The 16,992-nt window shown below is 35.5% G+C and overlaps 2 protein-coding genes across 2 annotated transcripts; one reads left to right on the plus strand and one right to left on the minus strand.

The window, feature by feature from the left end:
• Nucleotides 1–1,089: 1,089 nt before the first annotated feature.
• LOC110736927 (cyclin-P3-1-like) lies at nt 1,090–3,028 on the plus strand. Its single transcript, XM_021917265.1, has 2 exons — nt 1,090–1,673; nt 2,612–3,028. Exons 1-2 carry the CDS (start codon nt 1,267–1,269, stop codon nt 2,898–2,900), a joined length of 696 nt encoding a protein of 231 aa, XP_021772957.1. The 5' UTR covers nt 1,090–1,266; the 3' UTR covers nt 2,901–3,028.
• Nucleotides 3,029–3,442: 414 nt separating this feature from the next.
• On the minus strand, nt 3,443–14,986 carry LOC110736926 (mitochondrial Rho GTPase 1-like). The gene is made up of 15 exons (XM_021917264.1): nt 14,843–14,986; nt 14,512–14,725; nt 14,007–14,139; nt 13,035–13,184; nt 12,083–12,259; nt 11,664–11,915; nt 10,878–10,946; nt 10,173–10,228; nt 10,003–10,084; nt 9,191–9,402; nt 8,653–8,722; nt 6,693–6,805; nt 6,434–6,584; nt 5,059–5,254; nt 3,443–3,883 (listed from the first exon to the last, which is right to left on the minus strand). The coding sequence occupies exons 2-15, from the start codon at nt 14,712–14,714 to the stop codon at nt 3,810–3,812; spliced, it is 1,938 nt and encodes a 645-aa protein (XP_021772956.1). The 5' UTR covers nt 14,715–14,725; nt 14,843–14,986; the 3' UTR covers nt 3,443–3,809.
• Between the last annotated feature and the right edge of the window lie 2,006 nt (nt 14,987–16,992).

Genomic DNA, 16,992 nt, shown 5'->3' on the forward strand with positions numbered 1-16,992 from the left:
TGGGGACATGCTTCCATAATCCCACTGGAAGGCAAGGCTCAGTTTAATTTTTTTAACTTGTTTGATCTTTTAACTTGCCTAATCCTATTTGTATTAATCTTATATTATCAAACATTCAAACCTATCTTGTTTGAACATTCAACTTTTCGTTAATCTTCTCTTTAATACGGACTTACAGAGTACGTCAACATTCTGACACTCCGAGACCGAATTGAATAAAATTGGAAATCTTTTGTTTTTCTTAAGACCTAAAAATGAGAGTTTGTTATGTTATATTGTTTGCTCATTTTTATAATTATTGCTCTTTTAATCATCAAATGAACAAAAAAATACTCTTGGGTGCACCTCCACCCGGGTGTATATAATTATTTTTACCCAAAAAACAGTCTAGCTAAAAATGGTTTTGCATTAAACCTGTCCAAAGAACAAATGTATATATTATACTTCTTCCGTTCTTTTACACTTGCCGAGTACATTGGTACCCTGTAATTTTTATACCTCACCCCTAGGTTTATTTGATAGAGATTTAACTACTTTTTATTGAACTTATTTTATTTTTTGCTAAAATAAACTATTTATTTCGTTGACATTTTATTTAACTTAATTTATCATAATTTGTGTTATTATTTATGAAACTTAAGGAGACCAAAGTCTTGACCTACTCCCTCCGTCCCCTAAAATTATCCATTTTATTATTTATTGTGTCTTAAGAGAATTTTTGAGGTTAAATGGAGCAATTATAAAGCAATAGAGGGAGTATTATGTGAGGAAGACATGAAGACAGTAATTTCCTCTGAAAAGAAGTATGAACAACAAAATCAATGGTACAATCATTTTTCACTTGTATCAAGAAATACCTTTTTCTTATGCTTTTTCGGCCTTCTCTCTTTCATTCCATGAGCAAAATTAAAAAAAAAAAATCCAAAAGCATTTTCTAGAGTTAGTCATCACCAAGAATAGTCCAAAGGAGGAGGAATAATCATTTGTCATTACACCATGATATTCCCCTTTTATCTTTAAGGAAAGCATAAAGTTAAAACAAAATTTTAAAAATATAAAAAGAATTTAAAATATAAATTAAATTAATAAATAAAGGGACAAAAAAAAGAGAGAGGGAGAGAGATAAGATGGAATTTTCAATTTTTGAACTAGAGAACCAAATCTATGACTTGCCTTTATACCCCAACCTCAAAATGGTAAGCCTTTTGAATCACTTCAAGAATCAAAAAAATTAATCCAATTTTCGGTGTCTTAAACATTGTTTTTATGGGAACTTTGAACACCAAGAGTAGAAATTCAGAGCTATATAAAACTCTAGGATTATTAGATAAACCACAACTACTTGAAGATGCATCCGAAAAAGCTCCTGAAATTGTGTCACTAGTAGCATCTGTTCTTGAAAAAAACATTCACAAAAATGACAAGTTATTGAAGAAGTCGAAAACTAAAGATGGTGTGACAATCTTTCATGGGTCGAAAGCTCCTACATTGAACATCCGGCAGTACATGGAACGCGTGTTCAAGTACTCCAAGTGTAGCCCTTCTTGCTTTGTTGTAGCATACATTTACATGGATAAGTTCATTCAATCCACAAATTGTTATCTTACTTCGCTTAATGCTCATCGCCTTCTCATTGCTTCGGTTCTTGTGGCTGCCAAGTTTGTTGAAGACGTGTAAGTCAACTTACACTATAACATGGATTTTATGATTGTCTTTACTACTATAACATCATTTTTTAGATTATGTCTTTCTCTTTATATTTCTGTTTATGCAATACTACATTCTTATTAGATAATACTGTTTTTTAAGCAAATTTGAGTGTTAAAACATTAGTATATTCATCTTTTTTGTGGATTTGTGGTGCTTTTAGCGTGTTCAACCCAAATATCCAAAAGAAACCCGAAAACTGACCTATTTCAAACCCGAGTTCACTAGACTCGAAAGCAACCAGATAGAGAGATTTGGCTAGTTTCTCCTCATCCACATATGCCACCACTAGGTTGCAAGAATGTGGGCGCAAACACAAGTATTAAAAATGACACTGAAAGGAAAATAACAGTCACAAAACTGTGAAACTAAACCAATCCGTATCTGTATCACTGTATGTCGTTGTTTAAGAGTCCGACGTCGGATTTGTCACCTTATACACACTGGCCTAGTTGGCCCTTTCGTCGGTTAAGATGGATAAAACTCATAAAAGTACCTGTTTTTTTTTTACAACAATAAAAGTACCTGTTAATCTTTGCCAACTTGAATGATTGTATATACTGCTGAGATTATGAAGGTGAATCATCTTTGCTAAGAGCATAATTTATCAGATTAGTCAAAACTCAGTACTAATAATGTACTGCTAATATTTGACTCCCTGATCTGTCCGAAAATGAACGAAAGCATGATGCTATGAAAGAAGCCCCTTTCTAATAGTTCTGTGATTTATTCCATTTCCCTAAAGTAATTATAGTAACAAAATGTGGTGATAAACTGTAACTATACTATTGAAGTATTAGGCAGAGAAAATTGGTTATTCGAGCTGCTACTACGTGCATGAATCTCTCATCAAGAACAAACAACAATGGGACATCTTGATACTTATGCTTTAACAAAAATGCAGGACTTACAACAACGCACATTTTGCCAAAGTTGGAGGCGTAAGTATATCAGAAATGAACAAGCTAGAATTGAAGCTGCTATGCAGCCTCGACTACAAGCTTCATGTCACAGTAGAGACGTTTGATCAGTATTGTCTACAGTTGGAGAAGGCAGCAGGCTCAGGAAGTGAGAGGAGGACCTGCCACAATGAACGGGCAATGCAAACCTGTGGCCTAAAAGGTAGCTGGTTGAAGAAAGACAAGTCTAAATGTACTCCAAAGTTCGCAGGGTACAGCTGTGGAGCCATATAGCTTAGCCACTTCCACACATTTAGCATCTCAAAGATATGGGATGATTGAAGATCTTCATCCACACAGACAGAGACAGTTATCTATATCTTCATACCAAAATTCACAATTTAAGACAAGTCTTCATTCCACTCTTTCCCATTCACCAAAAGGCTGTTAATGGTATACTGGGTGCCAAAGACATGGCAGCCGAGTAATATATGTTATTTATCTTCTTTATATTATCACAGTTAAATTTGCAAAAAGATACAGTACAAGAAAATAACACAATGAATCAATGGATAAACAGCTGATAGACTCTCAAAGCTTAAAAAGGCAATACCAGATGCTAACAATAAATTTTGAAAGGTACCAACGGATGCTTACATCAAATTTAGTTTGAGACTTTCAGATTCAGATCATATCATCTTGCTGATTGCTTTTCGGTTGCATTAAACAAAGATCAGGTCAATTTTTATAAGATATAGTTCAAGTACAGTTTAGATAAAGTTTACATAATTCATCAGATAAGGTAACTTGCTGCAGTAAGCGTTAAAACTGCCCTATCATTGAAGTTGCCCCTGAAAGTTCAATTTTATTTCCGACTGGATTGCGTCTGATGATTACAAAATCTAAATTGCTACGAAACACAACACAGCTACTGGACAGTGCAAACAATATAAAGATATATTACTAGTATTCTGGCAAAATTTTTATTGCACAGATTGTGCACAATAACACTAAAATTAAATCACTATACAGTATACACTACCAGAAAACCCTTGCATCCAAGAAATCAAAACCTGAAGCCCTACCAAAGATTTTAAAGAGCTACAATAGAACAATGGGTGTTGTTCTATAAATGACTGGCATAGAGCACCCATTACAAGGCCCCAAAGACAGTAGCCGAGGAGAAAGAAATATCTCATCTTCTCAGTTGGAGCTGTTTCTCCTTGCTGCGTAGGCACGATAAACCGCCAATCCGGCAAAAACAACACCTACTCCAACTGTAGAAGTAAAAATCACATAACCATGTTCAGTGAAAGAGACGGAGGGAAAACAAATGCAACTTGCACGCAATTGAGATACACAGTAAAACATTTAAGAAGATTAGCCTTGTCAGTTAAACACCCATCATAGACACAGCTTTACTAAAGGCACTAGGCTGAGTTGAAAGTGAATTCATTGAACTGAAATACAACATTCAGGACACGGTGAACCAGAGGAATAACATAATATAACTCATCTCAAGATCTAGAAACATCTATAATGCCTCAGATTTGGAGATTCTAAGAAGATAGCATAAAAGCATGTCTGGATGGAGGAAGTCAAGAAATAATTTTGCAATCTATGACTTTTACTGCTAACTATATTACTCAAAGATGGTTCCAATTACCTTTTTGCACAAACTTGAATGCAATTTTGAGCCTCAATATCTTTACTTGCGTAATATAACAAAATATTTATAGTTGATATTAGAAACTACACATCAAGACAAATCAAACAAAATCCCATATGATTATGTTTTATCCTATAGAGTAGAAAATACATCATAATAGAAGCTCCTTTTTCATGCTATAAATAATTATATCCATAACAAAGAAGTTGCCTTCCTTTTTGTATATTGTTTTGTCAAGGTAGTGGACGTAGAAATCTTGAAAAAAAGTACTGTGCTAGACATGTAACTACAAGAAATAGAAAAAAGGGAATAACATCACCACTAATACATATAGAAAAAGTGCAGGCACGAGAGGCACTCAAAAAGTTTTATTTTTCTCTTTTTTTGGCAGTCTGGCTGAACACTTACAGCCTATTTGGTTGGGAAAGAAAGGAAAGGAAATCTATTGGTTCCGTCGTATGGTTCCAAAATTCTGTGGAATTCAATAGGGAATGAAAGGGGAATTGGAAGGAAAGCTCCCCTTCACAAAATTTTCACTCTCCTTTCCTCCCAAAATTCGGGAGGAACGAGAAAATTAAGGTCTGTTAAATTAAAAATTTTAGATTTCATTCACAACCTTTCCATCAAACCAAACATTGGAAAATATGGATTCTTTCATTTCTTTTACTTTCTTTTCTCTTCCCTTTCTTTACTATTATTGAACCATACAAAGCCTAAGAGTCACATGGCCAATGCAGGAAAATCGTATTACTATCCTACTAAGAATCAAGGCATTAAAAGTACCTCCGAGGGCTCCAACTGAAATAGCAGAATTCTTGATAAGACGATGGTATTGCTTTCGGCTTCTTCCAACTTCAGTCTCAGGGATGCTCAAATGAGGACGCTCTGCTGAGCTCACAATTCTACGGAATATATTATTGAAGTCCCCCAATTTAGCACTAATAGGCACTGGGGCTTCAACACCCATATCTTGGCTAACCTGTAAATTAAATAAAAAATAAAAATAAATAAGAATAAATTAAATAATTGATTCCAAAATCCCGGCTAACAGTAGATAAAAAAATTTCTGCTTTTCAGATATTGTACAAGTATGTAAGGCACTGTTTTCAGATTGAAGTAGATAGTGCTTTTTGAAACCAAACAAAATTTTTAGAAGGTTTGCAGGTGGTGACAATGAAAGCTGCTTGTTTCATACTATGCCCACTTTAATAAAATTAAGGTTACTGCCTATTCCATACACTACGTAAATATACGGTTGAAAACCTTGCTTGACATTATAAAGAGGTCCTAAAGTCGTTACGTAAGATCAAGGATTCAAACACAAAAAAAAATGGCAGTCTCCCATCTTAATATACCCAAGAAAAGGCCCTGGACTGAGCCAAAATATATTTCTCTCCACACCCCCCAAGTCCCCAGCCCTCCCAAAATAAAAGACAGAAATATTGAAACGTTCAGAAACTACCAAAACTTTTCAAGTGGATGTTGATCTACCTTTTGATCTGTTAAATTTCCCTAATGGATTCTGTCGCCTTAAAAGGAAGCATTAGAATTTCCCGAAATTTATCAAGATGTTCTAAAGGACTTAGCCAAATGAGAATAGCTAAGTATGGAGGAAACACATAGTTTGAGTGCATAAACCCATCATACTATTTACTTCCATCCAGTCCACTGCAGCTGGTGCCTTACTGTTAGTTTCCTTGCAGAACAGAAAAACATAGAGTATTGCATCCTATAGACAGGAGGGAAAGAAAATAATCATTTCCACAGCCTACAGTACCTAAGTCTGTTGCTTCAACAAGAGATAATATTCAACCCAGGATATCATTTCCCAAAAAAGGTTACTAGTAGAAAGGAAAGGCAGAGATAATGAGGAAACTCAAGTGATTCTCTCAGTTTATCTCCTATCACAATGTTATACAATTATTTCTGTGCCACTTTACTATTTTTCTTTTTTTATTTAAAAAATAAAAGAAAAAGATTATATTGTGAGAGGAGATATATTTACAAGTTTATCTCAGAGAGACCCAGAGAAAATAGGCCAAAAATCAAAGTAATTAATACTCCCACAGTGCCCAACCCACATTAGTACAGAAAAAAAAAATTCAGAAATCAATTAGATGATCAACAATTCTATACAATTTATCGGAAAGAGAACTACCCGAGTAGAATCTTGGATAGCCATAGGATATGGATCCAGGTCATCTTTAGCGGCTACAATAAGGGAAGGAACCTCATAACCAATATCTTCTGCATGGCCAGCAACCTCAACCAGCAATTCAGCTGTCTTTTTCCATGATAATTCATCAGAACTGTCATAATCTTCCACGTCAGCAAATCACAACAAAGGTTACAAAATAATGAGTAACTTCTATGTTAAAAGCAGCTACAGTGTTTCTTTGAAATAAACCAACACTTACCTGTCATAGACAAATATTGCTATATCACAAGCAGCAAGAGAATCTTTGGAAGAAAGTATGCTCTTAACTTTATCTTCAGGTATCTCTCTCAAAACAAGGAATTTCTTGCTTCCCTGCCAAGAAAAAATAAAACAAATTGGAGATCAATATACTTTATTTATATTTTCCTCTTTAATATCTCAACCCCCAACCCCCCTGCGGTTTGGCTGGAGACCATTCAACAGATATTAATCCTCACTTCTCTGAGTAAGAAACAATGCTCATCAAACAAGATCAAGTGTTCAACCAACTCATTCCCACTCCACGCCCACCCTCCCCCTCCCCCCCAAAAAAAAAAAAAATAATAAAATAAAATAAAATAAAAACTATAAAAAGCTAATTACATAGTTTTAAAAGTAACTTTTTAACTGTCATCTAACCATATATCGGTCAAAAGAGTCTGAAGGAGTACATGCTGGTACTGAACAACCTAAGCACCCAGATCAAGCAATACAACTACGAAACATGTAACCAAGAAAAAATAACCTGATTCCTCCAAGTCTCAAACTGAAAGCTAAGCAAGGAGTCCCCTTAAAATAACCCCAACTGTAAATTTCACTAAACAATGATATTCCTGCCACATTGGAAGTCCACTTGGATAGAATATTTTCTTAGAAACTGCTAAGGCTATGGCAACATTTGCAAGCACATGCAACGAATGCTTCCTCTCCTACATAGGCTCCATTGGAGAGGTAGCTCACATGTGTTTCCTCTCCTTTGTATCCTTTACCACTCTTTTACAACTCTCGTAAATTTTATTTGTTTACTTTCTGTTTTTCACTTGTACACTTTTTCCAATTTTTATTCAATCGATTATTTTGCTATGCCCTTTTCCTTTCGGATGCTTCCTCATGACAGTTCATGTAGACCCTAAATCATTTGGGACTAAGGCTTTGTTGTCGTTGTTGTTATTGCTATGATTCATGTAGACCCTAAATCATTTGGGACCCTAAATCCAAACAAGATCAGAAATTTAACAGATAAAAGTACAATGCAGTGCACAATCATCATGCCATAGAGGCATACAAAAAAACCCCAACAACTTGACTAAAAAGAAGACTTTTAGCTCCACCAAAGAACTCCATTCCACCCAATACTTCACCTTGATTAAAATTAACTCTCTGTCCAATAATAATCTGACTTTCACAATTTCCTATGCACTAATTTGACCATTTATATCATTATTTTTAGGATTTTTTGACTTATAACACCACAAAATTGTCAGAAATTTGATTATAACACCAAAAAAATTAAAACTTTTATTATAACACCACAAAAAAATCCAAAAATTGGATTTCACCACCACTTAACGGATTCTTGGATGGAATCCGTTAGTGGGGCCCACCAGTACAACACCACTTAACAGATTCTTGGATGAATTTTGTGGTGTTATTTAAAAGTTTTAAATACTTTGGTATATTGAAATTATATACTGAGATACAGCTAATAGAAGTTAAGTCATAGCATTATTAAATTTATTTTGGTGAAAATTTATGGTCATGATCTATAAGTTTGACCTAAAAAGTTAAATAGGAAAACTTTTTAAGGACAAAAAGAGTGGAAACTAAAAGAAGCAATGAAAATCTATTTCGGGGTGAAGCAATTTCAGCAAAGGTGACACTTAACTATGCATGTATCTGAAGTTACGGGCATTACTACAAGAAAGGAGTTACGCAATACATGAACTCTGTTATTTACATTCTATAGATGACAAACACTATCTAATTCAACTACTGTAACAACTAGGCCAAGGAGCCTAATTTTTCCATTATATGGAAATAATGATTGAATCAGAGCTCTCTTACCCTACCCCCAATCTACGTGGCGAGGCTGGTCAGAAACAACGTAATTGTATAGTGTATGATAAAATTATAACTGGACTTCTAATGCAAAGGGGTCATATATGTATGATAATACTCACCGAGGATCCTTCTACAACATTTACAGCATATCGCTCTTCAGTGTTGGCGCCATTACTCTCAGAGAATGGCCTGCATTTGGAAATTGGAAAAGTATGAGATAATTGCTATACCATCAAGCCTTCACAAACAATTTAAATCACACATAGCATTAACAAAAACATATACTACCTCCGTTCCAAATTACATGACATGTTTTGACTTTTGACACCATATATAAACTTTGCTTTGGCTAACATTTGTGATTTATAGATTTGAAAAAACATAGTCATTTGGAATCTTGTTAGATTCGTATCAATGTGTACTTAATTAAAATTCAATTTTTAGTAATTTTTTACAATAGTATAATTAAAAATATTTTCAATTGAATTTTTGTATTGGAAACGTGATAAAAGAAACGTGTCAATTAATTTGAAATGGAGGAAGTGTGAGTTTATGCCGGAACCAACAGAGAAGCAACCAATCAATATATAAACCCACACTAATCCCTCGACATATTGTAAACGTAACATATATGCAAGTGCAAGCAACAAGATATACCTTCCCAGAAAAGCATCCAACAATGCTGATTTACCAGCTTTCCTTGGTCCAAAGACAAAGCATTGGTAAACATTTCGCTCAGATTGCCGCTTCTTGCGATCTATACGCCGCCTCCTAGTTAGACGAATGGCAGAAGCAGCATCTCCACCATACATGATATACTTCAAATACTCCACACTCTTAGCTGGCTCCAGAAGCGTCATAAGAGCCCACTGCACATTACATTGATTATATGGGCTATTAGGCATCATAAATGCTAAAACCAAGCTTTATATGGTTAGACTACTAAAGCAGCAGAGATCTAGTGAATAACAGTGCATTCCATACCAAAACCATATTATAAAGTGCTTTAACAGAGTTTTTAAAATAGAATATTATCCATGATAAATACAGACAAAGGTATGTCCCACAAATATTATCCTTGTATTTGTACTTTTCTTCAGTGGGTTCAACACTGAAAAAAGGCTTAAGCAATCAAAAGGTAGGGAGAACCCGATTCAAGTTTATTATCACCAGAAACATGCCAATCTAATTAAATGAAATAGTTCAATTGATTACCTTTGTGCACTAAGCTAAAACGAGAATTAATACCAGCAGTTCAAAACAAATCTCTCTTTTTTAAAGGTTCAAATCTTCGAAATAAAAGGCATGTGACATCAGGTCAGAGCCTCAACCAAGATTAAGCAGGTATGAATACTTCATTCATGCCTTAAATAAGCAGCGTATAGCCGTATATGGTTGTACCAGTCAACAAAATATTCAGCCTAAGGTAGCTTGGAGGTGAGTTCATGGGAGCATTTAAGCAGACATACCTCTGACAGAAACCCATCCATTGTTAAACCTCCCAATGCAGTCGTTGGCGCAGCATCCTTGTATGGACCTTCACTCCAAGGACTACATTATCAGAGAGACAAAAATCAGGTAAATAAACACTATATAAAGATATAGCAGCTAAATAAAATTATTGGTTAGTCAGTCGTACCAATCTGGTGCTGTAGAAAACAGATCATCCACATCCGGAGGGCGAATAGCACCATCCTACCAAAAAACCAAAAGTATCAAAATCATACGATACAAGATACTTAAATATCACCCGACTAGTCAAAGATGTGCACAGAAAGAGGAGATCGAGAAAAAGGACAAGTCCAAAAGTATTTTACAACCAGCAAGCTAAAGTGTGATTGTAACTAGCATGAAATGAGTAGATTGACAAGCAGGACAAGTTCAAAAGAGTTTTACAAGAAAAAACAGGCAGCTAAGGTGTAACTATAAGTGTAAACTATGATGCTGAATGGAAACGCTGATGAACCTCAAAAAAAAGTTACAACCATTACTCTGCTTTCCAAAATCTAGCTCCTAAATAAAAGTCTCATTCACCTTTAGCAATTTTTTTTTATTCACTTTGATCAGCCAAACTCCACTACCGTTCTTTTTCTTTTTTTATTCACTTTTAATCAATGAAAACCCACTATCTTATTTTTATATTTGACCTTTAATCAAACAAAATTCAATACTTTATTTATTTACTCACCTTCTTAAAAACATGTGCAAAAGGCATACAGGACTTTTATTTGTATATATACATATATAAAGTACGACTGCATGATATACAAACAAATACTCCCTATGATATAGCTTTAAATGCAGGTTGTTAATCCATCTGTAAAGAAGAAATAACTGTTCTTACATTATCAGTGTCATACATACTGAAGATTCCTTTCAAAGCTTCTACAGCATCTGTTGACAGCTCTACACTCTGCATATGTAACAAATACCAATTAATGAGCATTTCAAAATTGATGTGTAGAACTTAGAAAAGCATCAACCCTTAATGGAAAATTATGCTAAATCAAAAATACAGTTTAATAGCAAAACAAAGAAAAAAAAAAGAAAAAAAAAAAAAATATATATATATATATATATATATATATATATATATATAACAGCAGATTTATACTCATATGAGCAAACCAACAAAAAGAGTTATGCATATTTAATAGTCGTCAAAATTTCCTTGCATAAAAAAGGCAGTGAAAGTCTCACTGATTTATCATTTGGCTTTTCCTAATTACTTTTTCATGCTCTCATTTTTCCAACACTTCAGAGTCTCAGACAACCTCATCCTTACCACAAGTGCGCAAAAACATGTTAAAAGTAGAATTCTTCTGAAATATTTATATTCTCCATGTCTAAAACATGGATAGCCTTCTAGTAGGCATCAGCATCAAATCGAGGTACAATAATTTTAGTGGAAAAAAGGTGTGCGCCTCATCAAAATCGCTTCATCCAGATCAAAAAAAAAAAAAAAAAAAAAAAGAAGAAAGTACATGACCCATGTCGCCTTGCGACTTAGAGCCTTGGTGCACCTTCTATGAAATCCATCCAATACTTTATAAACTAGACCACGTAGCTCTTAACATTTTACCAATTTTAATTCATTGAATTTTAGACCACACAGATAAAGTGAGCTGACCTGGTCTGGCGCTCGTTTGAATGACGGTGGGAGAAAATCATCATCAAGCCTAATTTCATTATTATATCCAAACTTCCGCAGTACAGTCCATGTTGTCTCCAGCCGCCCTTTTTCTATGAAAAGTGCATGAAGAAATAGAAATCCTCTCAAAGTGAGACCACGCTCATTAACTCCTTCGGACAATTTTTCTTCTACTACCCTCTTAACACCTATAATTTCAGAAGGTTGGAGAGGAGCATTGAAGCACTTGACCTGTTTACAGGCAATAATAGTCAGTCAGAACACCCGGACCTCATAAAAGCACTTGCATACAAAAATTCAATAATTGATGAAAAAAGAAGCATATGTACTACATAAAATCAGAAGAATGACTAAAGTGTCAAGAGAATTATGACTCAATAGACATTGTATCCACAAACCTGGAAATCATTCAACTCTGCATCACTTAGCGCACCATCCTTGTCATGGTCACACAAAATAAATATGCGTTTCAGTGCCCTGACACATTGAGGCCTCAGTGTTTGAGTCTCTTGGTCAAATAATGGTGCTGTAGGGTGAAGAACAGCTTTTTGGGCATAGTAAAAAACCTCTGGGATCTGCAAAAAATTTATGGCCACTAAAATTCAATACAAACACTGTTTTTCAACATGTAATAAAAATGTACCTCTGATATTTTTTAACTATTTAACATTCTCCACCAAGACATGACACAAAAAGACAATGAGTCAAAGAACCGGAATTTCAAGTCAGAATTAAAGGTGAAAAATTCGTAATCATGGCATAGAAGTTTTACTTACACCCAGATTAGATTGCAGGGAAAAAAGAAGTAATGGAAAGTAAAGCAAAGAGGAGATGAATGATTCTATGATATTATGTGAGCTTAGGCTCTGTTTTGTTCACCCAAATCTTGTCATCAAAGCACATCAAGCTAGACCAAAACCATAACCGACAAGATATATTCTGGCCAAACCAAACTAACCACCATAAATGTTTTTAGTTACGCATAAAATAATGATGAGAAGTTGATATTATAGTTAAAATGTAAATAAAACGTTGAAACAAGACAAACAAGATTTGGCTCGAATACATGATACTGTTTAATCTAATACATTAGTGAACAAAATACTGTCAAAGATTATCAGATAAAAATAATAAGAACCAGACAAGACACCAAAGATGTCGATCAAACAACACTAGAACTGCCGAGTCTAGGTCAACTTATTTCAGATGGATAGAACATAGCCTCAAGACTTTTGCTAGTGTCTCATTTGTAAACAGGTATACAGATATGGGAAAAGTTCGTAGTAATAAAGATGAAGATGGAAAGGTAGAAATTGACAAACAGAAAGTTAGGTGACTAATTGGATATACCTGTATTTGTCTGGATGCAGAGCATTCTATGCAGGTTTCAATCTCACGAAATTGCTGCATAATTGGAGACATCACCTGCTCCAAGCTGACTTGCTGCTGCTCATCCCTCAAATCCAACTTACAACCAACAACTATAACAGGGACTTTCACCTGCCATCATGTCAACACAGAAATTAAGCTGAAGATAACTGCATATGACAATTATACTACCTCCGTTTCATATTATTTGCAACGATTTGACATAAAGTGTGAATAGAAAATGTCTAATCGTTGCAAATAATATGAAACGGAGGTAGTACATAAATGATAGGATATCCAGCAAGAACAAGCACAAACTTCCAATGTAGAGCTTAGGGAGTACATAAAAATATTGTAAGTGTCACAAATACAAATATACATCCTAAACAATACATCTTTAAAATTGTTATGCCTTAATCAAGTAATTCCCATATTACCCTTTCACCATAAAAGTGATTTTTTTCTTGAAAGAGAGAGAGAAAGTGTTATGCTGAAAGTTATTTGAAAGTAGTAATATATATTCATAATGAATCTTATTGAGTTTGAACCCCAAAAAAGGGCTCATTAGGCACACCGCATACGGAACAGACCACTCTCCCTAAGCAACAGACACTTGAAAAGTGACACTCTCAACACAATTTTATAATCCAAGGGAGAGACACCTTTAATCTAGGGCAAGGACCCCTAAAATAGCAGAACATTTGGTCCAGCAGGTGACCATGACAGAGTTTATTAACTATGCCAATTTAGAATTACATTCCAAGACAGACCATCATATTTCACCTCAAATCCAAACCAAATGTACATCCTTTCCTCAAAAAGCTATTTATTTGTGTTAATAAGTTGCTATAATTCTATAGAGAGGTTACAGTAAATATCAGCAAAGCAAGCAACCCATCACACACAGACAAAAAAAAAAGGTGGGACAGACAGTAGCTCAAGTGTGTACAAAACCTCCAATCGACGAAGCTCAGGAAGCCAATATGCGCTCAAACGATCAAGAGTCTCCGGACGGTCACACGCATAAGTTAGCACAACAGCATCAGCACGCCTCATCTCCTCCCCAACTTTATTCCTCTGCTCAATACTAATAAAAACACAACACCTCATAAAAATCACAAATTTAATAAACTCACATTTAATTGCATTTCCCAAATAAAACTACATTCGGTAGCTGAACAATGAAGGGATAATCAGAATAATACAAAAAACAGCTCAATTCAAACAATGTCTAAAAGCCCACAGTTTATTAGCACCCAGAAATCAGAGTATAAATCAAATAAGATTTCCCACAAATTAAAGCTAAAATAAACAAAACCCAAGCAACAAATCATAAAAATCGACCAAAGTTCAAACATAGAACAAATTCGCAGAAAATCCCACAAAATTTAGCTATTGTAAAGTGCAGTGCAATTAATAAAATCAAAACTTAATCCATAAAAACAAAAGTTTAGTGTACCTTGAAGAAGTATCAATAATGGTGATGGGAACACGATCAGGGAACATATCGTCAGGAAGACGAGACGGCGGCAACACCGACGGAACATTGGTCGGAAAAGTGTCGGAAACAGCTGTTACAATCAAGCTCGATTTACCAGTAGCTTTGTCTCCGGCAACAACGATTCTGATTCCATTTTTGTTACCAGTTGAAGATTTTGCCATCTACTCAAAATCTGCAACAAAACCCAGAAAAAATTACACTACAAAATCACGTAGAAAGAGCGTAAAATTTGCTGCCAAATAAAGAAGAAGGAGGAGAGAGAGAAAGGTGAGAAATTTTAGGTGCTTACGGTTGGGTATGGAAGCTGAAGAGTGAGTAAAGACGTGTTGGGAGATTTGCAGAGAGAGGAAAATATGAAGAACCCTAGTTTTTGATTAATTTATTTTTGTTATTTTATTTTGATTAGAATTTTGCCTTGGTAAACAAGAAGCAAGAGGAGTAGGTAAGAATGAGGGACTTGTTAAACATCGCCCGCGTTTTTCTACATAAAGCCCACAATTTATAAAATTTTGACAACTTTGCCCTTGTTCTAATTTTAACCTAAAACGAAATTTTGTCTCACTCAAAATGTGGAACAGCGCCGGATCGCCGAGGGACACCAAAGAGCCGCCGTCGTAGCCGGAAAACGAGGTCTGAAGTGGTTAAAAATCAAGTTTTGCCGGCGAACGTCTGGCCGGGACGCCGCCACCGTGGATGGGGCGCCTGGCCAGGACGCCGCCACCGTGGATGGGGCGCCTGGCCAGGACGCCATCACCGTGGCTGGGGCGCCTGGCCAGGACGCCGCCACCATGGTAGTGGCGTCCTGGCCAGGCGCCCCAGCCACGGTGGTGGCGTCCTGGCCAGGCGCCACCTCCTCGGTATATTTTTTTTTAAATCTTTTTTTTCGTTTTGGTTTTTTTTTTTTATTTTGTTTGAATTTTGATAAATTTGAATTTTTTTTTTTAAAAAACAAAAAAAAATATTAATTTATTTTGAAAATATGCTTTAGTAAATTCAAAAAATAAACAAAATTAGAAAGAAAAAACCAAAATAATAAAAAAAAATTTAGGAAACAAAAACATAATAAAGAAAAAAATTGCAAAGAAAATCCAAAAAACAAAATACATTTTAAAAAAAAAATAGGAAAAAAAATTGAAAAAAAAAATTAAAAAAAAATTGAAAAAAAAAAAAAAAAAAAAAAAAAGGCTACTGGCGCCTGGCCAGGACGCCACCGCCACGGTGGCGGCGCCTGGGCAGGACGCCGTAGCCACGGTGGTGGCGTCTTTAGTGGACGCCGCCACCGTGGCCACGGCGTCTTGCCCAGGCGCCGCCACCGTGGCGGTGGCGTCCTGGCCAGGCGCCAGTAGCCTTGGTTGTGGCGCCTGGGTGGGGCGCTGCCACCACGGCTCCTTCGCGATCCGGCGACTTTGTTTACTTCCACCGCGACACCGCCTCCGGTGCCGCCACTTCCCGTTTATTAGCCATAACAGTGTGTTTTAAGATAAAAGTGTGTTTTTGATGTTGAGGGCAAAAATGTCATTTCATTTCAAATTTGTGGGCTTTATGTGGAGATTTGCGGGCGATGTTTAGCGTTTCACAAGAATGAAAGTGGACGAGGTGTGCTAGAGAAGCGATCAAGGTTCGGGTTTTGGTGATATTGTCAGTCTTTTTATATACTCTCAGAGGCTTATAGGTCAAATGAAACATAAAAACAAAGAATTACTTACGAAAAATTCTAGTTAATCAATATGAGTGTTACTCAATGGTTAAAATTGTCTTTTCACTTAATAAAGTTTAAACAATAATGTAACTTTCTTTCTCTTTTCCCCTTTTTTGTTTTTCACCATTTTCATACTAGTTTCTCACCCCTCTTTTTGCCATTTGCTGAAAATTCTCCATCGAAGCATGAAGTTTTTTCTCCACCATTGAAGTAGCTTTTGAGGTAGGATGAGTTTGATTTTCTATTTTAGAATCTGGTATTACCGATTGCAATCAAACAATCGAAGTTTGCTCTCCAGAAGTTATGTTCATTAACATTCTAGTGGTAATCATTAATTACCGAGTTTTAATTTCTTAATTTAGTAACATAGCATCTTCAATGGGGGAGGGAAAGCTAAGAAGAAAACTTTAAAAACCTACCCTTATGGGTTAACCATACCCCTTATTTCTCTATTTTTACCTAGGGTTTTCGTTGAATGTGGCGGCGAAGCCGTCGGAAACGGACGCCGGAAATAGTGGGGCTAGGGCTGGGGCTCGTGTTTGTTGTGGTGTTGGGTGGTTTTATGATTTTTTTGGTGAAAATCTGTCATTCTAATTGAGAAAGGAGGAAAAAGAAAGGAGGAAGGAGTTTGACTGGGTCAGCAACAAAATTAAAATAATAAAATATTGTCTAATTTACTATTATTTACACTTTGTGCTATTTGAGTAACAAAGGTTGTTACTCAAAATGAGTAACCGGAC

Source organism: Chenopodium quinoa, unplaced genomic scaffold, assembly GCF_001683475.1.
Source record: "Chenopodium quinoa cultivar QQ74 unplaced genomic scaffold, ASM168347v1, whole genome shotgun sequence".
In the NCBI taxonomy this organism is placed as follows: domain Eukaryota; kingdom Viridiplantae; phylum Streptophyta; class Magnoliopsida; order Caryophyllales; family Amaranthaceae; genus Chenopodium; species Chenopodium quinoa.